At 51.8% G+C, this 13,610-nt stretch overlaps 1 protein-coding gene across 3 annotated transcripts in view; it reads left to right on the top strand.

Moving 5' to 3' along the window:
• The window catches only part of Pepd (peptidase D), a 115,917-nt gene that overhangs the window by 13,804 nt on the left and 88,503 nt on the right, over window positions 1-13,610 (top strand). For all 3 annotated transcript variants that reach the window (XM_078032170.1, XM_005330630.5, XM_078032171.1), the window contains 3 exons: window positions 5,469-5,532; window positions 9,677-9,724; window positions 11,412-11,473. In XM_078032170.1, coding sequence (XP_077888296.1) covers window positions 5,469-5,532; window positions 9,677-9,724; window positions 11,412-11,473 — 174 coding nt within the window. The remainder of the gene's footprint in view (window positions 1-5,468; window positions 5,533-9,676; window positions 9,725-11,411; window positions 11,474-13,610) is intronic.

A 13,610-nucleotide genomic window follows, 5' to 3' on the forward strand; every position in this document is an offset into this window, starting at 1 on the left:
GATTCCCACACCTGAGTAGATCTTTGTCTCCTGCAGCCCTGGCTTCCTGCCATGGCCACTCCCAGCAGGCCTTTCCCTTTCTCTGTTCTGAGATGACCCTCTCTTAGTCCCCAGTCTCGAACCTTTGGGAGAGAAGGCGTAGTTATAATGGGGCAGCGACAGAGGGGCTGGTTGTTCAGGCTGGCGTTGGGGGTCGGCCAGATCTGATGTGTGTGGCTGCTTCCAGACACTTCTATAATCAATAGGGCACCGGGAGTGAGCTGATGGGATTACCTGGCCTTTGCAATCAAAACCCACCAGACTGAACATTTGACCTTCAGCTCCTCAGCTTCCTTCGGAGTCTCTATCTGATGACTTTTGAAAATCCATCTGGCAGATACTGCAATCCAAAGTCACCCAGGGAAACAACACCCCCGTCTGCAGGATCTGCCGCTTCCTGCGTTCGCTGTCTAGGCTGCTGTCAGGGTTTCAGACACCCAGGGGGCTGTGGGCAGCCTGGAGCCTGCCTGTGCCTTACCCCAGGCCCTTTTTGGAGCAGGAGAGTGGTAGTTTTGAACTCATTTTTATTTGCAGCCTTTGTTCATGAAATTGTGTTGTCTTTTTGATGGAAGGGTGTTCATCAAAATAGTTCATCAGAATCAGGCTTAGCTGATGGCAGCTTTGGTTTTGGGGTGTCTGGGGTCCTCAGAGCAGGAAATTGCTTCTGTAATTTAACACCCTGGGAAGACTCAGGACCCATAGAGGGTGAACAACTTTGGACCAAGATAGGGACCCCCCTGGAACCTCTGAAAAACCCAATCTGTAGGATGAGAGACAGTGTGTCGAGCTTGAGTTTGTAGGGAGCGGGTGCTCATCCTCCTGAATACCTGTCTGGGCCTCAGGCTGCCCAGGAAGCGTGGCAGGTGAGTTTCTCTAGGGCTGAGGACCTGAGACTCTGCGCCTGATCTCTTTTGGTGTAGGAAGTGTGTGTGTGTGTGTGTGTGTGTGTGTGTGTGTGGTGTGATGCATGTGGAGTGTTTGTGACATGGGTGTGTGTGTGTGATGTGTTTGGTGTTTTCATGGCACAGCTCCGCATGCACACATCTTGGGTCATGAGGACAGAGCTTCCTCAACCTCTCTGGCCTCACCCCAGCTCCTTCTATTATCAGAGGTATGTGTGGGCCATCTTCCAGGGGCACAGGCCTTACTGAGAAGGGGCTGGTGGGGTTCCTTTGGCTTTTCCTGGGCTGCTCTAGACCCTCCCAGCACCTAGTCTCCGGGGCTGTGCTGACCCCCTGGCAAGCCTGTCTTGATCACCTGTGCTTATCGGCTCTCCCTCTGCTGGGCCTCTCTGAGCTGAGCATCTCACAGGAAGTGCTGCTGCTGCACCGGCTCGCCTGCGGGAGAGGTCTCCAGGATCAGACGCCCGCATTGCTCTGGAGGGGGCTGCTTTTCTCTTTGACAACCTAATGAAATCTTGAAATGGTTGCCGACTTCCACTCAGGAGCAAGTGCCGCCGCGTTCTGCTGTGAACGGAATGAAGGGCAGCGGCATTGTTTGGAGCTGAAGGCAGGCTCTGGCCGCTGGAAATTGATGGTGACTGCTGTAATTTGGCCCTATTACTTATTCATTAACTGTATGCAGGTGGTCAGCTAGCCGCCAAGACCTGCTCTTTGAAATTTCATTTTCCAAGGGGCTCCATCGTGTCTGCATTGTGTGACATTAATTTAATGTCTCCTTCCCACCCGAGGCCTTGCGCGGGGTGTTGGTGCTCACTGCACAGTAAGCAGATATCAGCTCTGACGCTGGGCTCCTGCTGGGGCCCAGCTGCTAGCAGAGCAGGCCTGCACTGGCCAGGTCCCTGGGCGTGGGCCCCCTCTGAAGGATGAGAATCCCATTGAGTGAGAGGACTTCTCTTTTTGCAAAAGCTTCCTTTGCACTTGAACGAAAAAAACTTGCATCGGAAGCCTCAACTTCCCTCCAGACCCATCCTTTCCTAGTCCAATTTTTTTTTTTCTTCAAATTTGCCATGTAATGGGGCCTGGAATGAGTTATTTTCTGGATCCCCGACTCCAGGTGGGACAGGGTGTAGAACCTCCAAGTGGGTATCTCCCGCTCTGGCCAGCCTGGCCCTCAGTGGGTTTAGAGCCACTCAGTGACCTCTCCAGCCAGCTTGGCAGGGTTCCGTGGACATGCTACTCCTGTTCCCATCAACCTGCCAAATCATGGCTGCCAAGCATTTGATGACTGGTGTGACATGGTAGCCTGGCATGCATATTGCTTTAGGTGACATTTAAATGATTTTTACTATAATTAATTCCAAAACATGAAAAAATAAGTACTATTCAAACTTAATTATTTCTGCCCTTTGACAAGAATTAAGTGCACGGTGCCAGACACGATGCTTATAAGTCTTCAGGTTTTAATTGTCAAATAAAGAATCAGGCCTGTTGCTAGGGAGGCCATTTTTGTCTCATTGGCATCACTGAGGAGGGCAAGCACTGATTGGGCAAAGAGCATTTGGTGGGTCTGGCGCCTATGCCCACTTCTTCCTGATATTGGGGTGGCGGTAGCAGGCTCTCTTGTGGGCTAGCTTCCTGTGCTTCAGCTCAGCTTCCATGATCAGTGAGTGGAAGGGTTGTGGCCACCAAGAAGGAGTGGATAGGTGAGCACATCCCCTGGGGTCACCCACAGATCTCAGCTCCCTTAGTTTACCTCCCTTTTGCTAGTACTACTCTTTTGGTTTCCTGCTGTTATGTCCTTGACCTCAGGCTTACTGGCTGGAGACCTCCCCATGAGGACTAACTGACAACACTCTTGGGTTGGAAGGGCAGGTGGCTTCCTTCAGCAGGATGGTTCCAGTGAGGTGGGAGGATTTAGGACTCCTACTGGAGTGGAGGTGGAAGGCCAGGTGCCTACCTACACATAGCCGAGATGCCTCACTGTAGGAGCCGTGGAGGCTGGCTTTGAAGTCAGATCCGATGAACTTTATGAATCCATTGGGAATTTGCCCTCCACGCCTGTTATCACTGAAGGTAATGAAGTGAAAGGGGCCAGAGTTGGGGACTTGCTGAGGATGCAGGCATGTGTTGTGGAGCTGGCAATCACAACAAAAAAATGGATATGGTCAAGACACTCACAACCACTGGTCCGGAGCATTGAACTCAGGGGTGCTCAACCACTGAGCTACCTCCCCAGTCCTTTTTACTGTATTTTGAAATAGGGTTTTGCTAAATTGGCTGAAGCTGGCCTTGAACTTGTGATCCTCCTGCCTTAGCCTGTCGAATTGCTGGGATTACAGGCATGCACTACGCTCCAGCAACACATTTTGCTGATGGCCCTGCCTCTTGCTTTTCTGGTTCTTGTTTTTGTGCCACTTGCAAGGTCAAGTACTTGCCAAGAGAGTCGCTGCTCAGTAGCGAAGGACCTGCCAGTTCTCTAAGCCAGCCTGCAGCTGGGACCTCCAGAATCCTGCGGGGGTACTTGTCATCCATTTCTGCCTGGAGCTGCTTGGGGCCATGCTAATGGAGGTGTCAGACCTTGGCCATTTAAACTTTTGAGTCCTGCCTCAAACGTGGAAGTTAATGTGACTGAGTTGTGCAAATTTAATTAACAGTAAGAGCTTGATACCCAGTGATCACATCAGAAGGGCCAAAAGGGAGGAAAAGCTGAGGGCATTCTGGGCTGTGGTGAGCAGCTGACCTCACTGAAACCAGACTCTGGACCCTGAGGTGGGCTTGACCCAGCTCACCCTGAGTGTCTGTGAGCTCTCTGCTGCTACTCCCACAGCCCACCACTGTGCCCTAGGTCCTGTGGCCTACCCTTTTGGCAGTCAGTTCCCGAGGATTGTTCTTGTGGAGAGGGAAGTGGTGGAGGGCCAGGGAGAGCTGTGGGATTCTGGTTTCTGGTCATTCATGTCACACAGGCTTTGGATGTAGGAGTCTTTAAGGACTCATTCTTAGTGCTGAAGTTGAGTGCCTCCCCTGTTTCATCTGGGTCTCCCTAGATACCCTCTTATCATATAACCCCTGAGGGCCCAGGAAGCAGAATCCGGAAACCATCTGCTGTGCTTTGTCTGAGGCCAGTGTAGGGTGTGACACCCGCTGATGACAATGCTGTGAGACCACAAGTAGCCTGGCAGGGCAAGGATGGAGGTGACTGCTGGGTTTCTGTTCTCCCGACTAAAAGGCTCAGGGATTACTCCAGTTGAACTGGGCTGACTGGGCTGCGCAAAATAACAGACACAAGACACAAATACCTTTTTCTTGTGTCGGCTCCTCTGACCTTAAGGGTCCGAAGGAAGAGAGAGAGAGAGAGAGAGAGCACACGGTGACCCTTTTTATTGAGGAGAAGCTGTTCAAATGAGGCAAGGGGTCAGGTTTCATGGGGCTGAGTCTATCTTCATGATGTCCACTGTCAGCAGGTTGATTGACACCTGGATAGGCCACACCCAAGGGCACAGTAAGAGAAGGGGACACACACAAGGCACTTCCATGGAAGATTTTATCCTAAACTAGGCAAGGAGTTATATTTCAAAGAAATAGTTGAGCATAGCTTCACCCATGGGGCTGTAGGAGACACACACATGCACGAGACACAGACTCTCGAACCCAAGAAATGGGGGGAAAGCTCTGCCACATTTCTGTGACTGAGCGCCTCAGCACCCAGCTGGGGAGTGTGACTCAGTCACATGCAAGGTTGGTCTCCCACAGGTGACTCCTTGTGATGACATTGTTGCGGGGGTGGGGGGTGGGGAGGGGGTATGGCATGGATGGTGTGAGCGTGCGTCATTGGACTTGGCTGGCGCTGGCCTTCCCCCATGTAGTTAGTGTTCCTCCATATGTAAGTTCTGTCACCAGCAGTGACATTGACTCATCTGCTGACCTGGAGCCTGAGAGTGGGGGTGGTGGCCTGCTGGACCCAGCGTGAGGTCTGCCTGGCACAGCTGTGACCCCCAGGCTCATTACTGTGAAGTGGGTGAGGTGGGCCGGGGGCTGCCCAACCTCATCTGCCCTGTCTCTTCTCATTGGCTGATTTTTCAGGATTGATGATTCAGCTTAAGTTTTTCTCATCCTCTTGAGTAATACTGATATTAACTTCTTTAAAATGTTAATTTGTTAACTTTCCTTTAAAGAGACTCCATTATAGCCAGGAGGCTGCCTGCTTCACTTCTAAGGGCCGTGCCTCCTGTCTGGGCCAGGCTCTGCGGTGGTGGAGACAGATCTTGGAAAGAGGGGGCATTTGCATCTGCTTGCTGCAGGCAGCCAGGGTCAGAGAGGGGTGGAGGTCCCTGGGAATGGTGGTGTCTAAGAAGGCAGGTGACATTCTGGCCCAGTGTCCTTGTCCTCAAGTCTCTACTGGGCAGACCCACTCTATGCCCACTCCAAATGGGCCCGGGGCTTCGTGGCCTGGGCATGAAGAGCAAGAAAGTGGCCACGCTGAGCCATTGCTAAGCCCTGACCCTGGCATTCCTTGTGCTTCCTTTTGAGGATCCATTCCAAGGAGCATTTCAAGGAGAAATATGCTGTGGACGACGTCCAGTATACAGATGAGGTAAGTCGCTGATGCCTGCTCTCTCAAGCAGCTCCTTGGCTTCAGAAACCCTTCTGCTTCTGAATTTCCTCTCCTCCCACTGCCACAGCCTGTGGACACCACTGCCTGGCCACCAGCCCTGAGGAGCACCTCACTCAGAGCTGGCAGGAAATGTGCACTTCGGACTTCTTGGAGGAAGCCATTTGTGCCCTGGGTATTGCCTCTGACTTAGGTGGAAATGTCTGGTGACCTGGATTGTGGCCACTGAGATGCACCAGGGGAAGACATCTCTGAGAGGAAGCTTGCCTGAAGCAGGGACTTAGGTCTGACCAGAGGAACCTCTGGGCTTGGCCTGAGGCTGTGTGTCAGGAGGCTTCCTTATGGGCCCTTGCCAGCTAAGGTGCCACTGTCTAGAGAACCCAGGGCAGTGAAAGGCTGGTGGGGTGGGCGGAGTTGGAGTTCTCTTGACTTGAATCCACTTCCCAGCCTGGTTGTCTGGCAGGTGTGATGTGACCTGGTTAAGTGTATGACCGTCCTCCTGAGGCTTTGAATGTGTCCCAGGCAGACAGAAGGGTTCTTCTCCAGCTTCTACTGCTGAGAGGGCCGTGGCATTGGTGACACTAGCTAGCTCTGTGGTCCAAGTGACCAAATGACCAAGGCCCTGTGATGCTGTGGCCACTGCCTGGCACACAGGAGGCCCCTCCGCTCTGTTTTGGGGCACCAGCACAACCTTCAAGTTCTGTGCAAGTCAGAGCCCCACCCACCAGGCCATTGCTACTCACTTGATATCACATATAAAATGCAAACTGGGCTTTCCAGTTCCCCTCTCCTCATACAGGGGCCTGAGTTTAATTTTTGAGATGGTAGCTTTCCTGACAAGGGGACACTCGGGAGACCCGTGAGTGGTACTTGAGGCATTGCAGCATGGCGAGGACCCAACTGGGGGCTAGTGGTGGGCAGGGTATGCTCTGTGCACTTGCTCTCCTTCAGGGCACCTGGCAGATGTTCAGAGATACCGGAGTCACCAACTCAGATCCAGAAAGGATAGATGTTGGAGAAACAACACACACCACAGGGAAGATGCTGCCTGCCCCCCAGCCTGGGGTAGAGATACCTCAGGTAGTGGGGGTGGTGGGGCAGGGAGAGCCACCCCTCCTCTGAAGGGGCCGCTGTTCTGCAGAACTCCTGGCTCAGGTCTGCTGGATATTCCAGTTGTTCAGCTGCATATCCAAATTGTTTGTGATGTTTCCATTTTAAAAACAAATTCAAAATTTTAAAAGCATTGCAGGCCACCAGTGTGCACTAATGTTTCAAGAGACTGCTGTGAACGAGGGTTTACTTTCAAGAGCTTTAGTGCTTGCATGGCGAAGCCCAGCTCTCTGGAGCCAGATGGGCGCTCTCGGCAACACTGGTGAAGGCATGACTAATTCCTTTGTGAAGAGTGGCCCCCAGGTCTGGTTGGCATCCTGATTAGGGGAATGCATGAGGTGGCCGTGCCCACCAGGCTCTGAAGCATGCTGTGGCTGCCCATCTACCTTGACCTGCCCAGGAGGCCAGGCTGCCTGGGAGATCAATGCTGGCCATGGCCTGCGGCACAGCCGGGGCATTTAACAGCACTGGCTGGGGAGAGCTGATGTGTCCCCAGCGGCCACTGCTCTGTGGAAATGAGGCCCTGGGTTGACAGAACTGTGCTGTCCTATGTGGGGGCTGCATTTCGAGCCAGCGTGAGACAGCCACATCGTGTTCCCTTAATTTTTGAGACACGGCTTCAGAGTGTGCCGATGAGAACGTCGCCCTAATGGGTCTCCATGGGGAAGGGCTGATGGAGCTGCCAGGCCGGGAGAGGTTTCACAGCTGCAGAGGTAGCCAGGGCCCACTGAAGTAGTTGTGATCAATAAAAGATGTTGCCCTGCCAGGCCTCGCAGACGCACAGCCTGCTCTCTGTGTCGGGCCTCGATCCATCTGAGCGTCAGGCAGCATGGCGAGGGCTGCTTTCTCCTCCATTATCCCTAACCAGCACGTCCAGAGAGTCGTTGTGGAGAGAAAAACCATCAGCCCGCACATTTGTTATCCAGCTCCTCTCTCCCAAGGACAATAGCAGATACAATCCCCAAGTGCCTTCTCGTTCTCTGATTCTGCTGCTGTAATTGACAGAATCGTTGTGTGCTGATGAATGTAGACCCTTCGTGTCAACATAACAACACACGTAGGACCTGCTCCGTGGCAGTGAGGCGGCTCTGTTCCTTTTCCTGAGCCTCCCCCTCCTCCAGGAGGGGCTGGGGAGTGGAAGGGACCAAGGCTGAGGGCTCATTCATTCTTAGAGCAGTTTCTGAGTGAATGAGGGAGTGAGGGACATGGGGGAGAGGGAGCCTCGGGCAAGGCTGGAGGGAGGGTGGTTGGTATGAATCTGGAGGGTCACTTGGCTGTGGGCATCACAAGCCTTGACACGGTATACAGCTTTTGATCCAACTGAATCAACTTTGTTTTTTTCCTTCCTCCCTCCCTCCCTCCTTCCTTCCTTTCTAAAGGAAATAAGCTTTTTAAGAAATTTAATTTTAAAGAAATAAAGCCTTATGTGCTAGATGTTCATCACAACATTATTTGTAATCACTCATCCTTAGAAATAATTTATGTCCAATAGAAGGATGAATAAATTATGCTGTATCCATTCAGAGATTATTACAGTCATAGGTTCAAATCTGGGCTTTGTCATCTTTTAGCTCTGATCTCGAGCAGGTTCTCTAGCCTGCAAGCCCTTCTCATTTGTGAAATCTGGCCATGGTGGCAGCATCTTCATGGGTGGTTAAATGAGATGATGGGTGTAAGATGACTGGCACAGGCCATAATCAAGGACTTATTGAACGTTTATCATCCCCAGAGGTAGTGACTGCTAAAAATTGCGTGTTTGAAGAATATTTAATGACAGGAAATAAGTGAACCGTGTAATTTTGTATGATCCAAATGTCATTACAGATCTCTGTTTTTATGTGTAGAGCTAAAAAGTCTCCCGGGATGGGATTGCAGGTGCATTTTATTGTCATGTGCTGAACTCTGATTGTTCAAGAGTAGCTGCACATGCATATTGTTTGTGATGCTTCAGAATATTCCAGCTTTTCTCTGGGAGCATCTCTGTATTAAAATAGATGTATATACATATGTCAAAATGTCCACTTAAAATATATTCATTGTAGAATATGTCAGTGGCAGCTCAGTCAGTCTGTTAAAACAGCAACATGTCCTCCTTACTGTCACAGTGGCGAGAGTTTAGAGCAGGGGCTGCAGGGGGAGGGGGCTGATGTAGTAGTTCAGACACAGGCAGACTAGGGTGGGGGCCTGGAGAGGAAGAAATTGCTCCTTGCAGGGCGGTGGCATTCTTGGGTGCAGGAGTCACAGCTAATGCTGACTGATGGTGGCTCTGCTAGGGAATTGATGACTGCTGGTGAGGTTGTAGAGGAGGGGCCAATGAGCCTGCCTTGGGAATGCAGACGGGGTGGAGTGGAGCGCAGAGATGGAGGGAAGGCATTCTGGGCAGAGGTCGCATTGAGGGGAGAGCAGGGATGTGGAGAGTTGAACTTGTGTGGGGTGTCGGCGGAGGAGGAAGCGACTGGCCTGCTGAGAAGGGCATCTGAGTGGGCTATGGTGGGGCGTGGGGAACTGGAGAACTGGAGAACAACGGGTGGGCTGGAGGCCAAAGGGTGGAGTTGAGGAAGGCTAACTCTCTCAGTCTAGTTGAGAATAGGGGGGTGCAGGGAGGGAGGTGTCTACCCTGGGGATGCAAAGCTGGTGGGACAGTGCCTGAGGGTTTTGGGCTGGTGGGACTGGCTCTTGGCAGATGGCAGAGGTGGTACCCTGGAGGGTGGGCGGGTCTGGTTGTTTGGAACTAGGATCTGTCTGGTACCTGGAGGCCAGTGCCATGGGATCGTGCCAGGCTTAGGTTTGAAGCCTTCTCTTCCACTTGATAGCTGTGTGACTTTCAGAAGTTCTTTGACCTCTGTAAGCCTTGGTTTCCTCCTCTGCAGGATGGGACAATAATCTCACCTATTTTAAGGACCTGCTGTATAAATGTGCACTGTCATTAAGTAATGGAGGTATATTATATCCAGCAGACTTCTTCACAATTGCTCTAAAATGGTAAAATGTTTTTTTTTTCTTTCTTACCTTTCAGATTGCCAGTATCCTGACATCACAGAACCCCTCTGTCCTCCTAACCTTGGTAAGTGGCTGGTGTCTAGGAGCTGGGCAGTGTTCAGTACAGAGAAGAGGTTTCAGAGAGCAACCTTTCCCGGCTAATGTCGGAGTGGTAGGGGAGAATTAGGAAATGGGGAGGAATGGTCATTGGTAATAGTAACCATGTTTACTTAGTCTGAATGGCTGACTGTGTCCAGGATCCATTCTTGTCCCTGGGACGTGACGTGATGGACAAGGCACCATGTGCACTTAGGGTTAACACCTGCTGGAAGATGTAGTCGTGTTGGTCTGAGCTCATGGGCTTTGCGGTGTGGAATGTTAGTTTACTCCTCTCTCAGTAGTATTTGCATATAACTTGTCATTAATGGAATTTGAAAAACACCCTTGGCTTCCCTCCTCAGATAGCTGGGCTGTGGAGCATAGCCTGGAGTGCAGCATGGCCCCCGGCATCTGGCAGGGCTGGGGCTCACTTGCTGTGGGGTGTCTAGAGGGGAAGCGCGCTTTGTTGCTCTTCTTTGACTTTGGGAGTTTCATCTACATGGTCTTTCCAAAGTGACCCTTCTTTCCTTTGTTAATTGATTTTTACAGGAATAGTTCTTGGTGATTTTTTTCTTTAGTACTTGGTTTCTTTATTCTGTGCTGCTGTTTTGGTGGCTAAGAAGGAAGGTTGCATTCGATGCTGTGGTCAGAGAACACCCAGTGTGTTGGGTATGTGGTGAGACATCGATTGGCTTGCAGTTCTTGAGAAAGCAGTTGTGATTTAAAATGCCTTGCCTCGCTGGGGGGCATCTTTTTCTCTGAATCTCTTGTTTCATTTCCACTTGGTCCATTTCCACGAGGAGTCTCCTTACAATTAGGAAAAGGATAGGGGTGGAACAGCTTCACAACCGTCCTGTCTGATGTAGGTCTCATATCCTTGGATTTGATAATACAGTCATCCCTCTATCTGTAGGTTTGGTTCTAGAACCCTCTTGGATACGGAGACCTCCAGGTGCTCAAGTTCTTTATATAAATAGCATAGTGTTTGTATAACTTGTATATCTCTTCTAATATACTTTAAATTATCTCTGGATTATTTATAATACCTGATCTAATGTAAATGCTATGGAAATAACCTATGCAGTAGATTTAGGGAATGATGACAAGAAGTTCAGTACAGATGCAAATTTTTTTCAGTTATTTTTGATCTGCGATGGTCATATCTGTGCAGATAAGGGGCTAGGGGGTGCTGCTGATACCCCTGTTAGTGAGACACATGTGGGTGAGAGAGACGATAAGGCCCAGCCTGGGCACAGCAGTTGGTAGTGGTGGTGAGCAGTCCCTGGTACCCACTCTTCTTGCCTGGGCCCTACCTGGGCCCAGCATCCTAGCTGGTGTCATTAGAGTATTCTGACCCATCCGTGGAGGAGACCTTGTTGTGTACCTGGGACATTGTGGGATACATGAGGCTCCTGACCTGTCTGCTTTTCAAGCTGCCGTGCAGAAAGGAGGGCCTGGGTTGGAGCTGCCTGGCCAGGGTGGGGGTGGGGGCCTCACTGGTGAGGGAAAGGCAGGATGGGGAGGGGTTTTGGGTTCAGAGTTGGGGCTCTCTGGCTTCCCCTATCTTGAGCCTGCTTGGAGGAGGTAGGGTCTCCTGTGCAGGCTATGGGGACACTGTGTGGCCCCCATGTGACATGTGTGTGTTCTTACACCCTCTCTCCCTTTCCTTGCAGCGTGGTGTCAATACCGACAGCGGCAGCGTGTGCAGGGAAGCCTCCTTTGAGGGCATCAGCAAGTGAGTGCGGGTCCCAGGCTGTCTGTCCATCCCTCATGTGCTTGCTCCTTGGCCAGAGGGTCTTCCCCAGTCTACATATGAGCTGTGAAATACACAGAGGAACATTCTAAAAATGGATTTGGTGCTGGGCATTTTGAGGAAATGGTTTTAAAATTATTGGCCTAAAATTGTCTATTTTTTGCTTTAAGGAGCGCAAACCTTCTCTGTTGTGCCTCAGGACGAAAGTGCCTGGCTCTAGCTGCTGTGCATGGTCTCTCTGGAGAGAAGCTCTGAGCTCTGAATCACACTGTTTTCCATATAGGCCCTCCCCTTATTCCTGGCCACTGACCTCTCCCAGTCCAGCTCTCAACAACTCCTTGTGTCCCCTACTGCCCTAGTCTCAGGTAGTATCCCTTTATCTGCCTGTATTCCTCAACTGAGCTCTGAGATGAGTCGCCAAACCCTGTTTAGGAAGCAGTTTTCCCTTTCTAGGCCTCTCCACGCAGGTGGGCAGCTGTTGGTCACAGGGAGAGGAGCACCTTCACCTCACTGTCACCTCGTCACCCTGTGGCCCCCAGAGAGTACTGCCTATCCACTATGCTGTGTCCCCAGGCTGACTGGGGACCAGCTTCAGGGATCTGTGGGCCTGCAATGCTGGGCTGACCCTGCCGCAGACAAGCCTTCAAAGAGAGGCCCTGCTCCAGGCTGCTGAGTGTGGACAGTGGACAGCACCCAGCCTTGCTCCTGAATGAACCTGGGCCGCCAGCATCCTCCTCCACCACACATTCACTGTAGCCGCTGCGTCCTCTGTTGTCCTTTGGTGGACCCAGGCAGTGACGGAGGAAGCTCCTTATAATTATGTATGAGCCTGAGCTGCGGGAGTTTGTGCGTATGTGTGATGTAGTGATGATTAGAAAGGATTATGAGCTCATGAATATGTATCACTTTCCCAGTGATAAGAGTGCTGAGATAGGGGGAGTGGGTATCAGGTTTGCTTCTTTCCATTGTACAAATCTCTGCATCCTCTAGGGAGTTTGCTCAAAGTGGCCTTGCCTCCTATGCCATTAGTCTGCTCGTTGAAATGCTGACCATGGAGCTGGAACTGCTGTCTGTCCTCAGGCCCTTGGAGGGAGTTTGGGCACAGTCAGCTGCTGCTGTCCAGGGCTAGGCCTCCCCATGACCCAGGTGCCTGCATTCAAGGCCCTGCTCAGCTTCCTTGACCAACTCCACGGACCATCTCCACAGCATCCTTATGTCTTTCCTCATGGGCAGGGCCTTGAGCTGGGAAGGGGTACCCTGACTGGCTTTGTGACCTTGGTCTTCCCCCCCCCCCCCGCCCACCCCCCGACATAATGTGATATTGCTTGGGCTTCTTGTGGGACTAAAGAGATCCCATTCATCCAGAGTCTGCGTGGAGCTGCTGTTTAGTAGTTGCTTGCCGCGTGGGCCTGTCTTCACATCTACACAGTGGGCTAACTAGGCCCAGCATGGCGGCGTTCCCAGGTGATGGTGAGATGCAGAGCCTCTTGGCTGTGGGGCCTTTTCTTGTCCCTTTGGAGATCTCTGTTACAGAGGGCTGAGCTTCCCCCAGACCACACAGTGGGTTGGTGTGGCAGGTGTGGTCCTGGGTGGGAAGCTCAGGATGGGGTCCCTGAGGCAGACCTCTGCTGGCTGCTCTGTGAGGTTCACACAAAAGAGTCAGGGCCACCGTCATGTTATGGGGGTGTCAGAAGTGGAGGCCACATCACTGTAAACTCCAGCTTTCTCCCTTTTTTAAGCAGATCCTGCCCTGTTCCCCTGAATCTCCACAGTCCCCTGAAGCCCTGAGGGTCCTGCGCTCCACAAGCCCTTACCCACTACCTCAGCATCTGGAGATGATTTTCAGAGAGCCAGGGGCGAGCTTGATTTTGCCTCATCTCCCCCGGCACATAGGTCGCACCATCTGTGACACACAGTCTGGTCCAGAGGTGGGCTGACTGGTGGTCTCCAGGCCTTCATCTGCTTGTCTGGGCTAGGAGACTGTCCTCCAAATGGGCATTGGGTAGATTTATTTTCACACCCACATGATGGGCAGTTGGCTGAGGTCCCTGATTGGTTGAGTGCTGCAGGGGAAAGCCCTCCCACCTGTTTCTTTGCTATTGTATCTCCCGTCTCCTGG

The sequence above is a fragment of the Ictidomys tridecemlineatus genome, chromosome 15, assembly GCF_052094955.1.
Source record: "Ictidomys tridecemlineatus isolate mIctTri1 chromosome 15, mIctTri1.hap1, whole genome shotgun sequence".
Taxonomy (NCBI): domain Eukaryota; kingdom Metazoa; phylum Chordata; class Mammalia; order Rodentia; family Sciuridae; genus Ictidomys; species Ictidomys tridecemlineatus.